The sequence below is a fragment of the Danio rerio genome, chromosome 7 (genome assembly GCF_049306965.1).
Source record: "Danio rerio strain Tuebingen ecotype United States chromosome 7, GRCz12tu, whole genome shotgun sequence".
NCBI lineage: Eukaryota > Metazoa > Chordata > Actinopteri > Cypriniformes > Danionidae > Danio > Danio rerio.
The window spans coordinates 63502501-63520524 of NC_133182.1; the positions used below are offsets into that span (position 1 = coordinate 63502501).

The 18024-nt window shown below is 35.8% G+C and overlaps 1 protein-coding gene and 1 long non-coding RNA gene across 2 annotated transcripts in view; one reads left to right on the forward strand and one right to left on the reverse strand.

Moving 5' to 3' along the window:
* The window catches only part of pcxb (pyruvate carboxylase b), a 374478-nt gene that overhangs the window by 269277 nt on the left and 87177 nt on the right, over positions 1-18024 (reverse strand). The window contains exon 9 of the mRNA NM_131550.2: positions 12650-12812. Coding sequence (NP_571625.2) covers positions 12650-12812 — 163 coding nt within the window. The remainder of the gene's footprint in view (positions 1-12649; positions 12813-18024) is intronic.
* Positions 1-18024, forward strand: part of LOC141375168 (uncharacterized) — a 174645-nt gene that overhangs the window by 23 nt on the left and 156598 nt on the right. Inside the window, exon 1 of the long non-coding RNA XR_012382774.1 lies at positions 1-594. This exon is cut by the window's left edge and continues 23 nt beyond it. This is a non-coding gene — a long non-coding RNA (uncharacterized lncRNA). The remainder of the gene's footprint in view (positions 595-18024) is intronic.

An 18024-nucleotide genomic window follows, 5' to 3' on the forward strand; every position in this document is an offset into this window, starting at 1 on the left:
TATCAAAAAATTTATTGTATTCCTACATTAGCCTTTTATTAAGCCTTTGATTTTAATTTGTATCTAGTTTTTGATTTGAATTCTTGAAGTTGAACCTTTGAAACATGATATTAGACTTGAATTCAACTGTATGTGCATAGTAAAACATAAGCTATAAGGAGTAGCTGGGAGTCTCTGAGTGTGTCGCCCACACATTGTTTTAATATCGCAACTCTGAGAGTATGCCTGTGTAAACTGATGTCGTTTTCCTTTCACTTGTGCTGTAAGGTAGAGTTTCATCCCTGTTGAGAGAGAAAAAAAAAAAAACATCTGATGGGGTGAGGGAGAGGACGTGTGCAGGGAGAGAAAACACAAAGATATGTGATTGAGAGAGGAATTCAATCTATTCTGATTGCATGGAGGAAGCCGGCTTGTGTTTGAGTATATGAATGTGCATATGAAGGTCTCATGCAGGTGGTGCTCGAATCACAGGGGCTGTTCACACAGTTTAGCAGAAAAACCACTGCCATTCAAGATCAGACAGCTAAAACATTTCATAAACGTTTAGTAAATTGAAAAAAAAGTTTCTATATAAGCACAGAGAAAATATGTGCTGTTTGAGTTGAATTCAAAGGATTTTTATCATGTGTGACCCTCTCTGTGATAACCCAGTCAAAGTCATTTTTCTGTGATTTGTTGTGTTTGACACAAAATCTTTCTACATAATATAAAGTATTCTCTAAAAATATAACCTTGATATTTTTACTATTGACTTAGTTAGGCCATGTCAGAGATTTGCTCCATTTCAGAATAGGAAAATCTTATTTGTAAGAAATTCTAAATAAAAAAGTGTATAATTAAAATGCAACATATCTGAACACTGATGTAGCCTGAATGTATGCCATATTCCAAACAAAAGCTGAGATTTTCCCATTTTCATTGACATATAAAACATTAATGTGGATTTTTGTAAAACACGTCTAACTATAGGGGGTGTTGCAGTTACTTTTCTACAACATATGTGTGAACTATTTATTTAATTGAAAGCTAAAAGCAAAAACTGAAGTTACAACAAAGCAGGAGGCACAACTGCCACTGCACTCACTCTATGTCAATCTGTATCTTTCCATAAAGTATGTAATACATAATCATAATCATCATGTCAGTATTAAGTAATATTTACTATCCTTTTTAATGATCTGACTGGCTGCATTAACTTGTGTATACCTTCATGCTGACTAAAACAGCAACTATGTTCTCCCTTCTGTAATTTCTTTATTTGGAAATATATTGCTCTGTTTTTAAACATGTTTAATCCATATGTTTTCTAGTTCAACTAATTAGACTGAATGATAAATCCTTAATAAAAGGCTCTGCAATGAATTTCCTATTGTTGTGTATGCACTGTAGCCAGGGGAAAAAAAACACAAGCTTGTGCACTTGAATAATTTAATTCTGTATGGTGGTTAGAAAAGTAAGAATTTAGGGGACATTAAGAATTAATAGAAGTTTTTAACTAATAATTTTGTCTTTTAAATGTAGTCACAATTAGTATTCTCTTTGATGATGTTAGTAACTGTTCAACTAAAGTAATTTTGCTCCTTAACAATTTGCTTAATGCGCGCATGAATATTGGGTATACCACGTTTGACTGAGCCAAAACCAGCAAAATGGCAATATAATTAATATGATGACTATAATTTAGGTAATGAGAGTAAATCAACTGAGATGTTTGAGCAGAAACAATTAAATGAAAAGTGAATCTACCTGCAATTTAATAGCTTCAATAAAATGCCATACTGGCTTTTAAGAAGACCACATCTGGTGACCTTGATAACACAGGTTTTCAGAAATGTCATTTCCTAATTTTTTTAGGGAAACAAGTTTCTCAATAAAAAATTCATCTAAGTCAGTGTGAGTCAGAGTGTGAGTCGAAGTACAGATACTCATCTTTAAACTGACTCTGGTAAAAGTAGAAGTACTGACTACACTTTTGAAAGTAAAAAAAGTACAGCCACAAAAATGTACAAAAGTAAAAAGGTAAAAAGTTCCCGTTTCAACCACAGTCCAAAGACATGCAGTATGGGTAAATAATAGGTAACTACATTGGTAGTAGTAAATAAGTGTGTGTGTGAATGTGAGTGTATATGGGTGTTTCCCAGTACTGGGTTTCAGCTAAAAAGGTATCCACTGTGTAAAACATATGTTGGAATAATTGGTGGTTCATTTCACTGTGGTAACCCTGTATAAATCAGGAACTAAGTTTAAGGATAGTGAGTGAGATAGGTAGGTAACTAGACCTCAAATTTTAATAATATTACCTAACTTAGATTTACAATTTTTATGTAAAATGTTTGTTGGCAATTTTACGAAAGTAGCCATGCAACATCACACCCTGCAATATGGAACCAACATTGCTCATAAGGTCTGTATATCTTATGAATAATTACAATTTACACTGAATTATGTCCTTTATATATAAAATGCTTATCATATTTGACTGAAAACTTTTTTTTTTTTTTTTTGCATTAGGCTTAGCCTGCTTTATTTTCTTTAAAAAGTACCTCTCATACATCACCTGTTATTTCAGTATTTTCCAGGGTATTGTGGGTATTTTATTTAATGAATAAACATTAATTCTGTTACAGAAATTCTCAAAACTCCCTGTTCAATTTTCAGATCACCATTGTGTCACTTGTGCACAGCAGTTTCTCATAATGAACAAGTTGCAAATGCTTTAGTACAACCATGCAAATGATTATGTGCAGTTCTCTGCTGTTTCCTACATTATCAATCACTTATGTCATGTTGATCAAAATGTATTAATTTGGCTTGTTGAAAAGTCTCACTTCCCCACAACATTTAATAAGTCTTAACAAGAAAAATGGCTGGACAAGTTGTTACAATATTTTGTCATGATGACTTTTTTATACATTTCCTCTAGACTTTTTTCTAAATCTGTCAACAACTTTTTCTTATAAAGGTCTAAAAGGAGGCTGTCCTATGTTCACATTTTTATTATTTTTATTTGTTTGCTCTTTGTGCTGTGCAGTGCTGTCTTTTTCTTTCTGCATCACAATGACATGATCTGGCAACTAATTACAGTACGAACGGCCAACAAAATATTGCCATAGTTTAGATCAGAACAGCCCTCCAGAGTACACTGTTATTGACAACATGACTACTAAGTAATTTGAGTCATGTCATTCTGATACCACTGACATGTTCATTGAAACAGAAACTTAGTTTTGAGAGATGAACTAAGGATTCTGAGCAGGAGACTGGCTTTTGTTTGTTTTAATTCTGATCTTAGACATGTGGCAAAGTGACTGAAAAAAAAAACAAAAAAAAAAAAACTGTAATATATTTATTCTAAGCTAAAAGCAACATATACATGCATGACTACTACAACTGTTACGACTGGGGGGGAGTGACACTCAGAACAGAAGGTAAGATCCAATATGCAGGTTTATTCAATGTCAGGCAAGCAGTGGTCATCAGGTGCAAACGGGTATATTAAGACAGTCCAGAATCATAAACGTTAAACAGGCAAAAGGTCGAAAGGCAGGCGGCTAAACAGGATAACAAGGATACAAAGCTAGGATCGAGACACGGAGAAACAAGACAGGGAAACGCGTTGTAATGTCACAAAATGCAAACAAGACTCGGCAAACTGGAAGCGTGAATGAGTGGCTTATGAATGGAGTGATATCATTCTGTGATAAGGTTCAGCTGGTGATTGCAATCAGGATAGATGAATGAACAGGCGTGCGTGTTTGGGAGCAGTGCATGTATGAAAATGTAGTCCTGGGAAATGCGGAAATGTAGTTTTGAGTTCGTGTGAGAACCAGCGATCTCTGGAAAGCGATCGCTGGTTGTGTGACAACAACACATGTGCATGATCTTTTTCATGTGATAAATTCATGATCTTTTGCATCATATTTATAATCATAAATTGCCCAGTTTAGTTACTTTTGTTGTTGTAAAATATTTGTTAAAATTATTAGTTTTTCTTGTTTGCTTTGACCTGGTTAAATAAACTAGGTTCCACTTCATTTTAATTTTTACTAGCCCAGCAGAGCAGAAGACAGGTCTTGCAGATGTGTAAACCCTTTCTCATTGGGTTGACACATTTTCCTCACCATTTTTTAAAACAGTTAACAAGGATTTAATTCAAGCATTCTAAACTCTATTGTTTTAGCTATGGTAACCAAATAGAAACCAATTATTCCTAACCATTAGACACTACCAAGATCAGTATGAATTCACTGAAGCACCGGTTTGACACTCCTTCACACAAAATCTTCAATTAGCAATCAGCCTGCAAACCTTATAAAAACAATGAAAGGTCTGTGTTGTTCTGTGCCAGCTTGGATGGAGGAGGTCAATAGTGGCTATGTCCTATACTCCCAATAGATTTGACTGTACATTGGTTTAAATGTGTGTTGTTGTTTTTTTATTATTTACAGTATTTTATTACTTTTTTTGTCTGTTTTTACAGTATTTCAGTGTTCATCCACAGTTTGGAAATTGTCATGAATTCAGTATAAATTTAATCAAAGCATTTCTTATTCTGGATCCAATTCTTTGCAAAAAGGCAAATTTGAAAGCCCAAATAAAGACAACAAATGGCATTGGGAATAGGCTACAATGACAAGCAATGGTGGTGCACTGACCTCTGTATTTTGTATTTTGTTGTCCATTGTGTAATGATTAATTAAAAGAGCTCTTATACTTGTTTGCAAGTTGTGTTGTTTGAAGGTAAAACTAGCTTTTGTTTCATATTTTAAATGTTTTGACACGATTTGTGCCTTTTGCAAGCAAAATGTTTCATGTTTTGAAAATGTTGAGTTTCGGTTGACAACTGCTTCCAAGCAATCGAGAAAAACTGTAAGTGAAGACAACAGTATAGGCCTAAAGGTGTATGCAAAATCATATAGTCAATTGAAAATCAATAAAAACTGAAAAACAGTATAAATTTTGTATTAGGAAGTGTGAACTCATCAGAAATAAAGGGAATAGAACGGAATGCATATTATTATTATTATTATTATTATTATTATTATTATTTATTATTTTTTTTATAAATTATTTGATTGTTTTAGTACTAAATCTACAAATCTTTACAAAAAAGCACTTTATTTCGTGATATTAAAATGAAAGACCAGAGAAAATGCCTGTGCAGTATGATCGGAAGTGGACAAAAGGCTTAAGCATTTGGTGTAAAAGGTGTCTTATTAGCGTAAGGAGGGCAGCAAAGGTCATGTTAAATTCATCTGCATAATCATCCTTCCCTTTACATAGTAATCTTCATAAACTAGCCCTTGTTTGGTGCAGGATATTCTTGAAAAGGCCACGCGAAAAATAAGTAGTGGAGTAAAGTACTTATACCAGAAAAATCTACTTAAGTACAGTAATGAAGTATTTGTACTTTGTTACTTCCCATCTATGTCGTGAGAAGACATTTTCCAAAAGGTGAAGGCTAAGAGAATTTTAATGCTAAAGCCATTTTAATTTAACTGTCCTCATCTCTTTTTCTATCCCACGGTTTCTCAGAAGGACTGTGCATTGCTGTGCTCAGGGAGTCATTCTTTCATTTTCTTCATCTCTTTATCTCTCTTCCTCTCCCTCACTCAACTAAAATGCTATGATCTCTTGCTGGGCCAGACGTTTTAAGCCCTTTCTCGCTGAGCTTTCTCTCTCTTTTTTCCCTCTGTGCATCTCTTCCACCTCTCTGGAGCACTCAAGCCATGACTTATTCATCCAACCCAGGATTTATTATGTTTGGCCATGCATTTTTAACAGTGTATTTTTTTTAGGTACACACATTTTACGGCTGAACTACATCTCTGTGTGCTGAGGAGCCCATTCTCTGATCATGTCTGCTGTTTTGCATGCTCAAAAGAATAAAAGGTAAATAATAAGCAATCCATACATAAGCGATCAGAGAAACTGGGAAATACATGGAAGGATGGTTGGATGTTAAAGAAATAGGACACATTAATAGTTTATCCATAAATGAAAAATATGTCATTTCATACTTATCTCTGTCTAGGTTTAAGTCTGTTTTTTCCTCCCTTGAGAAGTCAGGCAGAATGTCCAAGCTTGTATTGGCCATTAGAGAAAAAATGTATGGTAATAAGATGAAGATGAACTGAACTGCATCCATGTTAGCAGGTCACGTTTAATGTGGTAATTGTGATAAAAGTCTTGTGTTAACGCAGCACGTTAACTTCGATAATGACCACCCGATAAAGGCTATATATATATATATATATAGGTGGGCATAGGTTATTTTTTTTTTAATCTAGATTAATCTCACTGTAATCTTGAAATTAATCTAAGTTAAAATGGCTCATTTGAATTCTGCCGAAGGCATTCAGAATATGTGTGCTACCCAAATAATAAGAACAGGTTTCTCAAGCTGAGTGACGCATTAGACCAGGGACTTGTTCACAAAATGCATTACAAACTGCTTGAGAAAGTGTTCTACTATAATAATTGGTGATGAACATAAACTATGTTCAATAAGATGTATTGGTGTTTACTACTGTTTATTTACTAGGGACATTATTGAAGTAAACACCGCAATCAAACTATTACAGTCAGGTTGGACTTTTCACTATATTCTTTGACAAGATCCACACATGCGGCTGTCAGTAAAAGACCGTGCACACACTAGACTCACTATAAGTATAAAAATGATTATACTGTACAAACTGTACATACTATCTTCTAACCCTGTCCATAAAATTTTATCCTTTAAAAAAAAATGTCCATTATATTTGTATATGTTTTACTTGAACGCATAAACTCTACAGGTGCCTCATAGTTAGATGTGGAGCTAACATTAATTTAGTTTCACTCAGTGAACTGCATCCATGTTAGCAGGTCACATTCGATGTGGTAATTAAACAGTAGTAATGCACACAGGTTTGAAGACTCATCCCCACCTACACACTCGGACAGGTATACATCCACGCTAAAATAGCAAGGTGAAAGTCATCATTGCTTGCGTAGAACAGACCCAGCTCAAAACCCAACTTTGAGAATAAATTAGGAAGGAGAACATGCAAAGTCCACACAGAAATGCCAGCTAACCCTGCCGGGACTCGAACCAGCAGCCATCTTGCTGTCAGGCAACATTGGTAATCACTGATGCACTGTGTTGCCTTTATAGACTAGTACACATCAATTAATGCTGGCTAGACATATAGAAACAAGATTGGCTGTACATGGCAAATAGGTGTAAGATCATGAAAACACAGATGAGATCTACTACAATTGTGTGAAGAATGATGTCACAGATTATTTGCAGAATGTTCAACACAGTTTATAAAACAGGGCAACTTACCTGCATATAGCATCAAACGTTTAAAACTGAAGCAAGATGTTAGTAAACTTTTTTTTGCCAATCATGCTTCTTAAAAGTGAAGAACAAAAAGGGAGAAGGCATAGTTTTGTGTTGCGACAGGGAACTCAAGGACCCCATGAGACTCGAGTATCTGTTATTACACAAGGCTAAAGACAGAAACAAAACACAAAGGGAAAATCTCAGGCAGAGGAGATGTAAAAGTAATGAGAAACAAGTGAGTAAGAGAAAGGAAAAGAGAGTGTTTCTGTGTTTCAAAACAAACTTTGGTCTAACTTCCTAAACTTTCACAACATTAATGCTTTTTAATGGTGTATTTTCACAGTATCCAATTCAGAAATTAAAAATTAAATATAAAATATCTGGATAAAATCTGGCATTATGCTAAAGCAAGGTTTGCAGAACGTTGTTGGAAATTTCAAGCATGACTTAAAATGTGACGAAAAACTGATCTATATTCAAAGAAATTTAGACATTTAATTTTTTTTTCAATTGCTTTGCCACACATTTCAGAACCCTGATGTCAATTTTCAAAACAATAATAAAAAAATCAAACAGTCACTACTTTTAACCAAGTGTGCCGCAAGCCTGCGTTTGAGTGAAGGTCTCGGCTGTTAGATCGCCCCCTGGGGGCTGGCTGCAGTACAAGTCATAAAGCCCGCCTCCTCCGTGTTAATGAAGGAGACTTGAGCCCAAATAAAAAAAATTGTTACACTTGCAATAAAATGTGCCGAAAGATGGTTCTGGTCGATTAAGGCACTGGTTATTGTGCTGAAATAGGTGCAGATCTTCATTTTTGTAAACAGTTTGTTTTTAGCAGTAATTTAATGCAGTGCGTGTCATCGTGATTGACAGCTGTGATTGACAGTTTCTCAAAGCAGCGCGTCTGAGCTTCGGCAGGAGACTGAAGTGTTATTATTCGATTTCTGTGTTATTTTACCATGACAAAATGAGTTCAGCAGTAAACTATAGTTTCTGACATACATGATCTGGTGGAACACTGTTTATTCGCTAAGGCCAGGGCTTTTTTCGGGCTTTATTAGTTTGCTGATACACGCCTAGCCACCCAGATGGCAAAATACACTCGGACCAGTTCGGCTAGATTCTCGCCTGCCGGAGACTTACCCCTCAGAGCTCAGACTGACTACCTCTGCTGGACCTACTCCGGATGCCTGGACTCACTGCCCGATTCCAGCCCGAGTCAATCGAGCCAGATGCGGCGGCCGAGCGAGCCGGCGCTGCCGCATGCAAGCCAGAATCAGCCCGCGACGCCGCAAGGTTATTCGCTGCGGCCCGGAGCTGGCGCGATTGAATATAAAAAACCCTCATATTTGTTAACGTTATTACATCCATTTGTGATGATATGACAGCAAACGCATGCTGAGAAGTTCGGGGGGCGTGGTTGATTTTACATAAAGCGTTTGGTTGAAAGCTCGACTCTGCTCATTTTCGCGGCTCCTCCTCTGGCTCCATCAGACAGTCCTTCTGCGCATGTCAAGGCTCCAATTTCAGCAGTCTTTTGCGACAGTTTGTGCCCGTCAAGCAGGCGTTTTGCCCTCAAGGCGTTCAATGGCAAAAGGGGCTGTCGCGTCGTCCATATTTTTTACAGTCATTGCTTTTAACACAGGCATTTACCAGTCATTTTTTTTCACACTGCACATCTCCATATAGAAAGCTGATATATGTCAAAAAAGTGAAAAAACACTGTCAACATTTTTTTTTCCAACAACACACTCACACACACACACACACACACACACACACACACACACACACGCACACACACACACACTTGTGTGTGTGTGTGTGTGTGTGTGTTCATATACAGCCAAATGCACATCTATACAAATTATAGGTAGTATATTTGTAGGGGTGAAATCTATAACATATAAGATAATATATTTACATAACATGTATGTACATATTTGTAATTCTAATACTTGAAAAAAAAAATGAAATATTTCGACATGAATGACATGTTTTATATATGTAAAATTCATAAGAACTATTAAGTCACATGTAATTTGCATTTATTTTGATATATCAGATTTCTATTTTAGGATCTGCGTTTCCATCAGTCTGGTCTTGTGGATTTGGTCAAAGATTCTCCTCTACATCAGAGTAGTGTTTTCATTACTCAAAAATCTTGGAAAGAACCTTCTGTCAATGTGAATCCAGGCCAGATATTGGTCTGCCGTGATCAGGTTTTTTTTTTACATACAATACAGTAATGTCAAATTTGAAAACATTGGGCTCTATTTTGACGGTCCATGCGCAGAGCGCAAAACGCAGGGCACAAATGCTTTCAGGGCGTGTCAGAACGCATTTTTTGCTAATTTATTCATTCATTTTCTTGTCGGCTTAGTCCCTTTATTAATCCGGGGTTGCCACAGCGGAATGAACCGCCAACTTATCCAGCAAGCTTTTACGCAGCGGATGCCCTTCCAGCCGCAACCCATCTCTAGGAAACATCCACACACACATTCACACACACTCATACACTACGGACAATTTAGCCTACCCAATTCACCTGTACCGCATGTCTTTGGACTGTGGGGGAAACCGGAGCACCCGGAGGAAACCCACGCGAAGGCAGGGAGAACATGCAAACTCCACACAAAAACCCCTACTGAGCCGAGGTTCGAACCAGCGACCTTCTTGCTGTGAGGCGACAGCACTACCCACTGCGCCACTGCCCCACCTTTTTGCTAAGTTAAGGCCCCTTTGCGCCATAGCGCATGGTCTAAAAGGTTTGAGTTTTTTTTTTTCTTAATGAGTTATAGGTGTGTTTTGAGTATAAACCAATTAGAGTCTCATCTCCTATTCCCTTTAAGAGCCAGCTGCGTGGCACCATAAGCACATTCGCTATTTACATGACGTAAAGTAAGTCTAAGTGGAAAATCTGAGCATTTTACTAGCAAACAGTTAACAGAGCATCTGCTGCTTGAGAATGAGAGATAAAAGATCTACTTTCACTTTCGCTCTTGGATAGGGAAACCTTTAAGCAAAGACATCAATTAGCCTATAAATAATTAATTGCATTTGTTAAACGCAAATATTTGTTTCAAAACTATTTATAAATGAATAAATGAACAACAATAACGAAGTTTGCTCAAAATACTGAGTTATATCCTAAAACACATGCTGTGCCCCATATGGTCTAAAACCTGACAGGTGGGCAAATCTAAACTTGTTTTTAATAAAACAAATATAAATATGGATATAATAAACAATAATGCTAATAATAATAACATTATACAAAAGCAAATTGTTATGAATGAACTGAAAAAGCCTCCCGAGATGAAGAAGACATAAAAGCAGTGCTTTTTCATATTTATGTAGGCTAGACAATAATATGTTTTGTAATAATTTAATCATTTATATTTATATCCTATACCTATTCTTATTATATCCTATATATGTCCTTAATATTTACATTTTTTTCATATGTAAAGATATTTGCCTATTGCTCACTTGTGCGTATTAAGCAGTGTGTAAGCGAGGCGTAACTCTGCTCCGGAGTTTAGACCGGGTTTGTTTTGGTCTAATGAAAAATCTATTTTAGTTTCTCAAAATAGCAACGCGCCAGCAGTGTGCCTCAGAACGCCTTCCTTTTTAGACCAGAACGCCTATCGGTGCACATCTGAGCGCAAATGCATTTGCTATTTAAACAGCGTAGCGCAACGCCTCAAAACGACTCTTGCGCCAAGCTGAAACTACCAAAAGACTATTGCCCCGCGCCTTGCACCACATTGCGCTAGGTGTATGATCGGGCCCATTGTCTGTATAAGTAGTACATGGAACAAAGAAACCATAAATATGGAATAAGGATGCAATATATAGATATGTAGTCCAGTTGAGTCATCTTTTGTGGTAACTGATGTCATTTGGTCTATTCTGAAACTTTCACAAACTTTCACTTTTTCATCAGTTTCTATGCATCAATACTAATGCAACAGTTATTTATCATTTTGAGTGCTTGTTCCAGTTGATAATAACATCATGTTGAGTAAATGAATACTTATTTATTTTAAATGTAATGTTTGAGTTGCATTTTGAAATGGGATTAATTTGATGTTTAATTGTATTATATTGAAAAAGTGATCTTATTTCAATAAACAAAGTATCTTTGACTTGTGTGTATTGTATCCAAGCATTTGAAAAAAGAGTTAAGAGTTTTGCAAAAACAAACAATTTGGCAATGGTTGTGAGTTTTGTGTCAATAGTTTTGAAAATTGACATCAGAGTTCTGAAATTTGAGGCAAAATGATTGTGAAAAACTGTAACAGAGAATCATAGCTTAACCCTATTCACGACTTCTAATTAATTAGGAAATTATTTATGCATGCATGTGTGTGTGTGTTGGTTCACATAGGAACTCTTTAAGAATAAATCAAAAGACTGCAATCCTGTCCTACATGATGAAAAGTAATGCAAATATCTATACCACATTTTTAGGGTTCAAACTTGCATGGAGTAAAGCCTACTCTGTTCCAACCTGCTGACAGGTTCTTTAGACCATCCACAGTTGGATAGGCAGATTCAAACACAAGAAGAGAGCTACAGTCAGTTTCTCAGAAGCACCAAGCACAGATAAATGGAGCTTTTTCTGCTTTGTGATGTTTTCTTTATGACATTAAAATGTAGCCACTGGAACAGAATTGTGCAACAAACTGAACAGTATGGAGGGCTCTGAATGAAAGTCCTCTCTGAAAATTGCTATCAATCAATGCTTCCTGCTCGACGACTCAACAAAATAGCAGCTCATGGAAATTGTTGTGGGAGTCGTTGTCTCTGTTTTAGTGCATGTGAATACATAGTGCAGAAAGAAATCCATATAATGAGTGCAGCCACTTTAATGGCCAGATTGTAAAATGAGATTGAAGCTTTAGATAAAGAATTTGGTTTTTGGACATAAACGACCCCCCAAAAAAACACTTATGAAACAGCTCTTAAACAATAAAAGAGGGTATAAAACTAGCAAAATTGCAGAGAAAGTAGAAATATGTATTGAACCCACCTACTATTAAAGGTCCCCTGAAGTGTTGTGAAACATGCAGCATTATTTAATGTGTTGACATGCTTGCTACTGAACTTAGAAAACAGTACTGGACATAATGAGCAGCTACTTTACCTTTTTTTAAAAAGTAGCCAATAATGTTTAATTTATATTAAACGAAAAAAAAAAAGATTTGTTTAAAGTGTCTTGTTGCTTCACATTTTTTACCGGTTACATTATAATATATCATGTCTTGTATTATTAAATGGTGTGTTGATACTGTCATTTGGCAGACGTACCTCTATGCGACCTGTGTCTGGCTGAAAACCACGGGAGGGATCTTCTGTAGTGACCCGGCACTGTATGGCACAGCCGTTGATCTGGATCTTGTCCTGTTCGAGACCCAGCTCAGGAAGACTGCGGCCCTCACACACACGCAGTTGTGCGTGAACCAAATCCACACTAACAGAAGGAAGGACAGATAGAGAGAAAAGGAGAAAGAGACAGACATTATCAGCACCAGCTGATGAATAAACCCTGAAGTGGAATAGGATTCATTACACAAACTTGAAACACCAATCTTACTTTTATCTTTGACAATCACAGCTGCATAATTAATTCGCTGATCTTCCTCCTTTGAAATATTTATCCATGAAAGACGTTTGCCCACTTAGTGCTCACACCAATATCAAGCTATCTGCTTTGATTTATTTAATCCATTATGATGTAAACATATTGATTGTCAATGAGACACAGTTTCTAATAATCCAAATCAATCCTTCCCAATTAAAGTCTTTTAGACATGTTTTAGAGTTGTAAAATGCAGAGAATTAGATTAAATTAACTGATATGGCTATATGAACAGCGCTCAACACAAAAACAAATTTGTTCCTAAAACTACTTTAGGATTCCATACATAAATTTCTAGCAAATCATTTTAGGGACTAAATAGATCTGCAATTTTAGCTGACAGGAACTATGCTAATTTCACGGCTAAGCTGCTTAGCAAAATTGATAAACTACTTAAAATTTTATTTGCAAGAGTTTGACAAGGAAGGACCTAAAATAGCATTTTACCTTCTTTGTTGGACGTGAAGCATTTGCTGGTTAAGAAGCAGCTTTGACATTCTCTAATGACTTGGCATGAAAATGTCAAAAATAAGCCTAAAAACCATATGCTGTCTAAAATGTAACATACTACATAACAGGCTACATAATCTTAGAAAAAAAGGCACACCGTGGTACAAATAATGCTCCTTAAGGAACGGTTTTGTACCTTTGATAAAGTTGCACCTTTTATGGTACAGAAAATACTTTTTTCACATTGATGTTGTATGAAAATTAGAGAATAAAAAGTGTTATATTGTACATAGGAGAATGTGTTTCTGTAATATTTTTGTGAAAAGGGTGAAATGTTTAGCAAAAAATAGATCTTTGATTTACGTTAAAGTATTTTTTATTCCTTATTGTAAATGAAAAAGGTGGATTTACACAAAATGATTAAAAAACATTGTTTAAAAAAATGTATTTGATGTTTTATATTTATTGAAAATAAATTGAGGCATTTTGGATAAAGCAAAATGCCTTTAAATAGTTCTTGAAGGAACACATTTGACACTGTTAAGGTTCAAAGTGTCTTGTCACTGTTGTGGCTCCTTCATGATCATGATTATGTGAAATAATTCAACCAATGATTAGCCTTTATTATGGTACAGAGCAGCTCCTCTGAGTCATTTGTTTGCTCTAAGCAGTTAGACAGGCCCAGCCTCCCTTCTATTAGAGTATGGCCATACACCCAAAGCACTTTAGAATCATGAGGGGGTCTCTGCACACCACCACCTGTGTGCAGCATCCACTTGCAGCCACAGGACATTGGCGCTAGTGCGCTCACCACACACCAGCTATTAGTGGAGTGGAGAGATACCTCTACTCTTTACGAGTTATGCCATGGAATTTTTAATGACCACAGACAGTCAGAACAATGTTTTACCATCTCATCCGAAAGATGGCCACTGACAGTCTCCTTCAGTTTTGACTTTAAACAGTGTTATTTTAGCTCTAAAAGGATTACAACTTCTATAAGCTACATATGCAAGTCAATATACAATATTATTCTGGCCTTAAATTAATGTCAGGAAAAGTAAATGCATGAATGGTTTTACAACATACTAAAAAATGATGTTAAAGATAAGTTTAATTTTTCATTACAATAAAAGGGAGAGGATGGCATTTGTAATTTAACGAAGAAAAACGCATTTTTAAAAAAAGCATTTTTTCTCATAATTTTTTTTCTTTTCCTGTATATTTATTATCTTACATTTATTTCCTTCGTTGATGCAGCTGTATTGCTTTTTTCATACTAATTAGCATCACCCATACACATATATACAGCATTAAAACATGCAACTCTGCCTCTGTAAAGTGTGTTGCCTCTTTTTTTCTTACCGTGACATTCCACGGTGACTTATGAATTTGGGGATCTACTGAGAATGCCTTTAGGTATGCACTGTGTGCACATTAACCTGCAGTAATCTTTAGGAGAGTGATTAACATCACTACTCTCAGGTGTTTTCGAATGGACATACTTGTGGTAAGCAGGTTTTGGACTAATCAACCGAGAGTTCAGGCTTAGTAGATGGTAAGTTAACCCAGCTTTCTGCAGTACACCCTAGGTTTAGTGACACAAGACAAATCAACTGAAAATTACCCCTGCATTATTAGTGGTCCAAAAACAAAACAAAATGGGGGGAAAAAATCATGTTTTGCTTCAAATATAATATTGTCGATGACAATAGGGGAATGTCAGGATTAGGTTTGATGGGAGGGTACAGTAAATATATTATATTAGTATAAATACCACTGTTATACTTTTGAAGGTCTATGCTGTGCTTTTTGTGAATCATGGATCTGACAGGTCAAAGTGTTAACTCATGGAAATTGATCCACACACACAATATCAAACACAGAGTGGCAGAAGATACACAAACAAAATCAGGATGAATCATACAACATGTAGTCTGACTCAATACATTCATGCTAAAATAAGAGAAATCTGCACTTAAGGAGTGCAAACTGTAGAGACAGAATACTGTTTAAGCTGATTCCTGTGGAATAGCAACCAGCTAATCATCTTTAGTTTTCTCCTGGAGGTTGAGTACAGCCCCAGAGCCCCAGCACATTCAACCATGATGGAAAGTATTATTTTTCAGTCAGCTTTTGTTTATAGCTTGTTCCCTTCATTATCTGTGCCTACCAAAAACAGGACATGTCAACGATATTAAAATGAACAGGTTTTACCCACAAAGATACATTTGAGAACAACACTGGATTAAAGGAAATGCAATTTTGAAAACAGCTGACTTGAAGAATTGCACTTCTTATTTCATTTATTTAATTGAGCATTTGATAATTTCTATTGGCTGCAATTTAATTACAAAATAACATATCACACAACTGGTCTCAACAGAAGTTACCATATTACATATTGGTCAGAAGGAACATCTGTAAGAAAACAATCAAAATTTTTCTGCAAGTTAGAAATCACAGCACAAATTACAATATGTTTGTGCATTATGCATTACGTTAAATCTGATTAATTCCTTTAGAACTGCTTTAAACAATTAGATGTTAAACAAGTTTGATAGATAGTATGTACAAACTAAATCAAACTATCTGTGGGTTGAGAGTTATTAACAGTGAATCTTCCACTATGTATCTTTATGCTGTCTTTGAGCATGTGAAATTCCAAAGTGAGTCTAAATCTAGAGATACTTTTCATTTCAGTGGTCATGAGGCATTCCACATAAACAGCAACTCTCATTTTCGGTTCAACAAATTCAAATAAACAACTATGGAAGCAAGATGCACTCATACAGCGAACAGCAGCATATAGAGCATATTTTAAACAAAACATAGATCATCACATTTTCACGCACAATAGCATTTCCTGGGGCGCTGGCAGGGTTTTGTTTACGTTCCTCTGTGTTGACTTTGTGCGTGTTTGTTTTTTTCTTAATATTACCTTAATGTAAGAGTAGCTTAAATCACTCATTCCGAGACAGTAACCGGCAGACGTGCAACAACTTTAATCATAATGTAAACACAAAACAAAAGTATCCAACTGGAGCAACTCCACAGTATTCCAGATTTGTAAACACTTGCTCCAACAGGCCCACTGCTCTCCACAACACCACACTAGTCACTGCTATCAAGCTGACCAATCATAGAGCTTGTGCTACACATTGTATTTTTTGAGAGGTGCGCATCAGCATCGGGATTAGCCATGGCAAAGTGTCTATTGTGTAAAGACTGTGCTGGACCATATGTATGCAGAAGTATAAACAGAGCAAGGTTACGTGACTCCACAAGCAGTTGGGAAAGTACTTAACTAGCAACTTATCTATTTAACTTAACTAAAATTAGACCCTTAAAATTAGACCCTTACACTTGCATTGTCAAGTCCAGTCAAATTTAAGTTAAGACAACTGTGAAGTAAACTTTTAAAGTAGCATAGACACTTCCTTTTCAAGTTGAAACATTTCCACAGGTAATAAGCTGTCTTTTTTTAAAGTTTTTTATAAAGTTATTTTTTTATATATTTTTTTTACCTTCTGTCAAATAAAAAAGCAGTCAAGAAGTCAGTTACTCCACAGAAAATAAGTTTTTAATTAATCCATTTTTTTTGTCAAAACTTCTGTCAATATTTTAATACAAGTCATTATTTTAAAGATTATGTTATGACCATCTGATTTTACCCTACCACTTGTGTGCTTTCATTTTTAGTTTAGGTAAGGGAATGTTTTGAATGAGTTAAACTGTTCTCAGTTTAGTGTAGCCTTTGTCAAATAGGCACATTACTGAAAGGCTGGTTACCTTACCGGCAACGAGGGAAAATAATGGTATTAGAGATTTTAAAGGAAATCAATAATAAGAAGGAAACAAAGCGTTAGCTTAATAACAACAAATGTTATCACGCAGAATGCCCTTAAATAGTGTAGCATAGTTGATGTCAAAGAATCAAGTTTTTTTTTTTATTGAGATTGTGTCTTCTGTCAAATCTAGGTCTTTTTTTTTATATAGTTATAAAATGAAAGCTTCAGTTTGGTGTTGAGTTATCATTATGCAAAAAATTCTTGAAATAAATCACTGAGTTTGTTTGATTTGTAGTTTATATAGGGTATTTTAAAATTAATATTTTTAGCTATTAATAACTGTCTGTAGGCATGTGTGGTTGCACATGTTAATAAGGTGTGATATAACTAATATAATTTGCATATTTGTGGCGATGTAGTGACGCAGTGGGTAGCATGATCGCCTTACAGCAAGAGGGTTGCTGGTTCGAGCACTGGCTGGGTCAGTTGGCATTTCTATGTGGAAGTTTGCATGTTCTCTCCGTGTTGGCGTGGGCTTTCTCTGAGTGCTCTGGTTTCCCCCACAAGTCCAAAGACATGTGGTATGGGTGAATTGAATAAGCTAAATTGGCCATAATGTATGATTGTAAATGAATGTGTATAGATGTTTCCCAGTGATGGGTTACAGCTGAAAGGGCATCAGCCGCGTAAAACATATACTGGATAAGTTGGTTGTTCATTCCACTGTGGCAACTCCAGATTTATAAAGGAACTAAGCCTAAAAGAAAATGAATTAATGAATGCTGCATATTTATTTAGGGAAA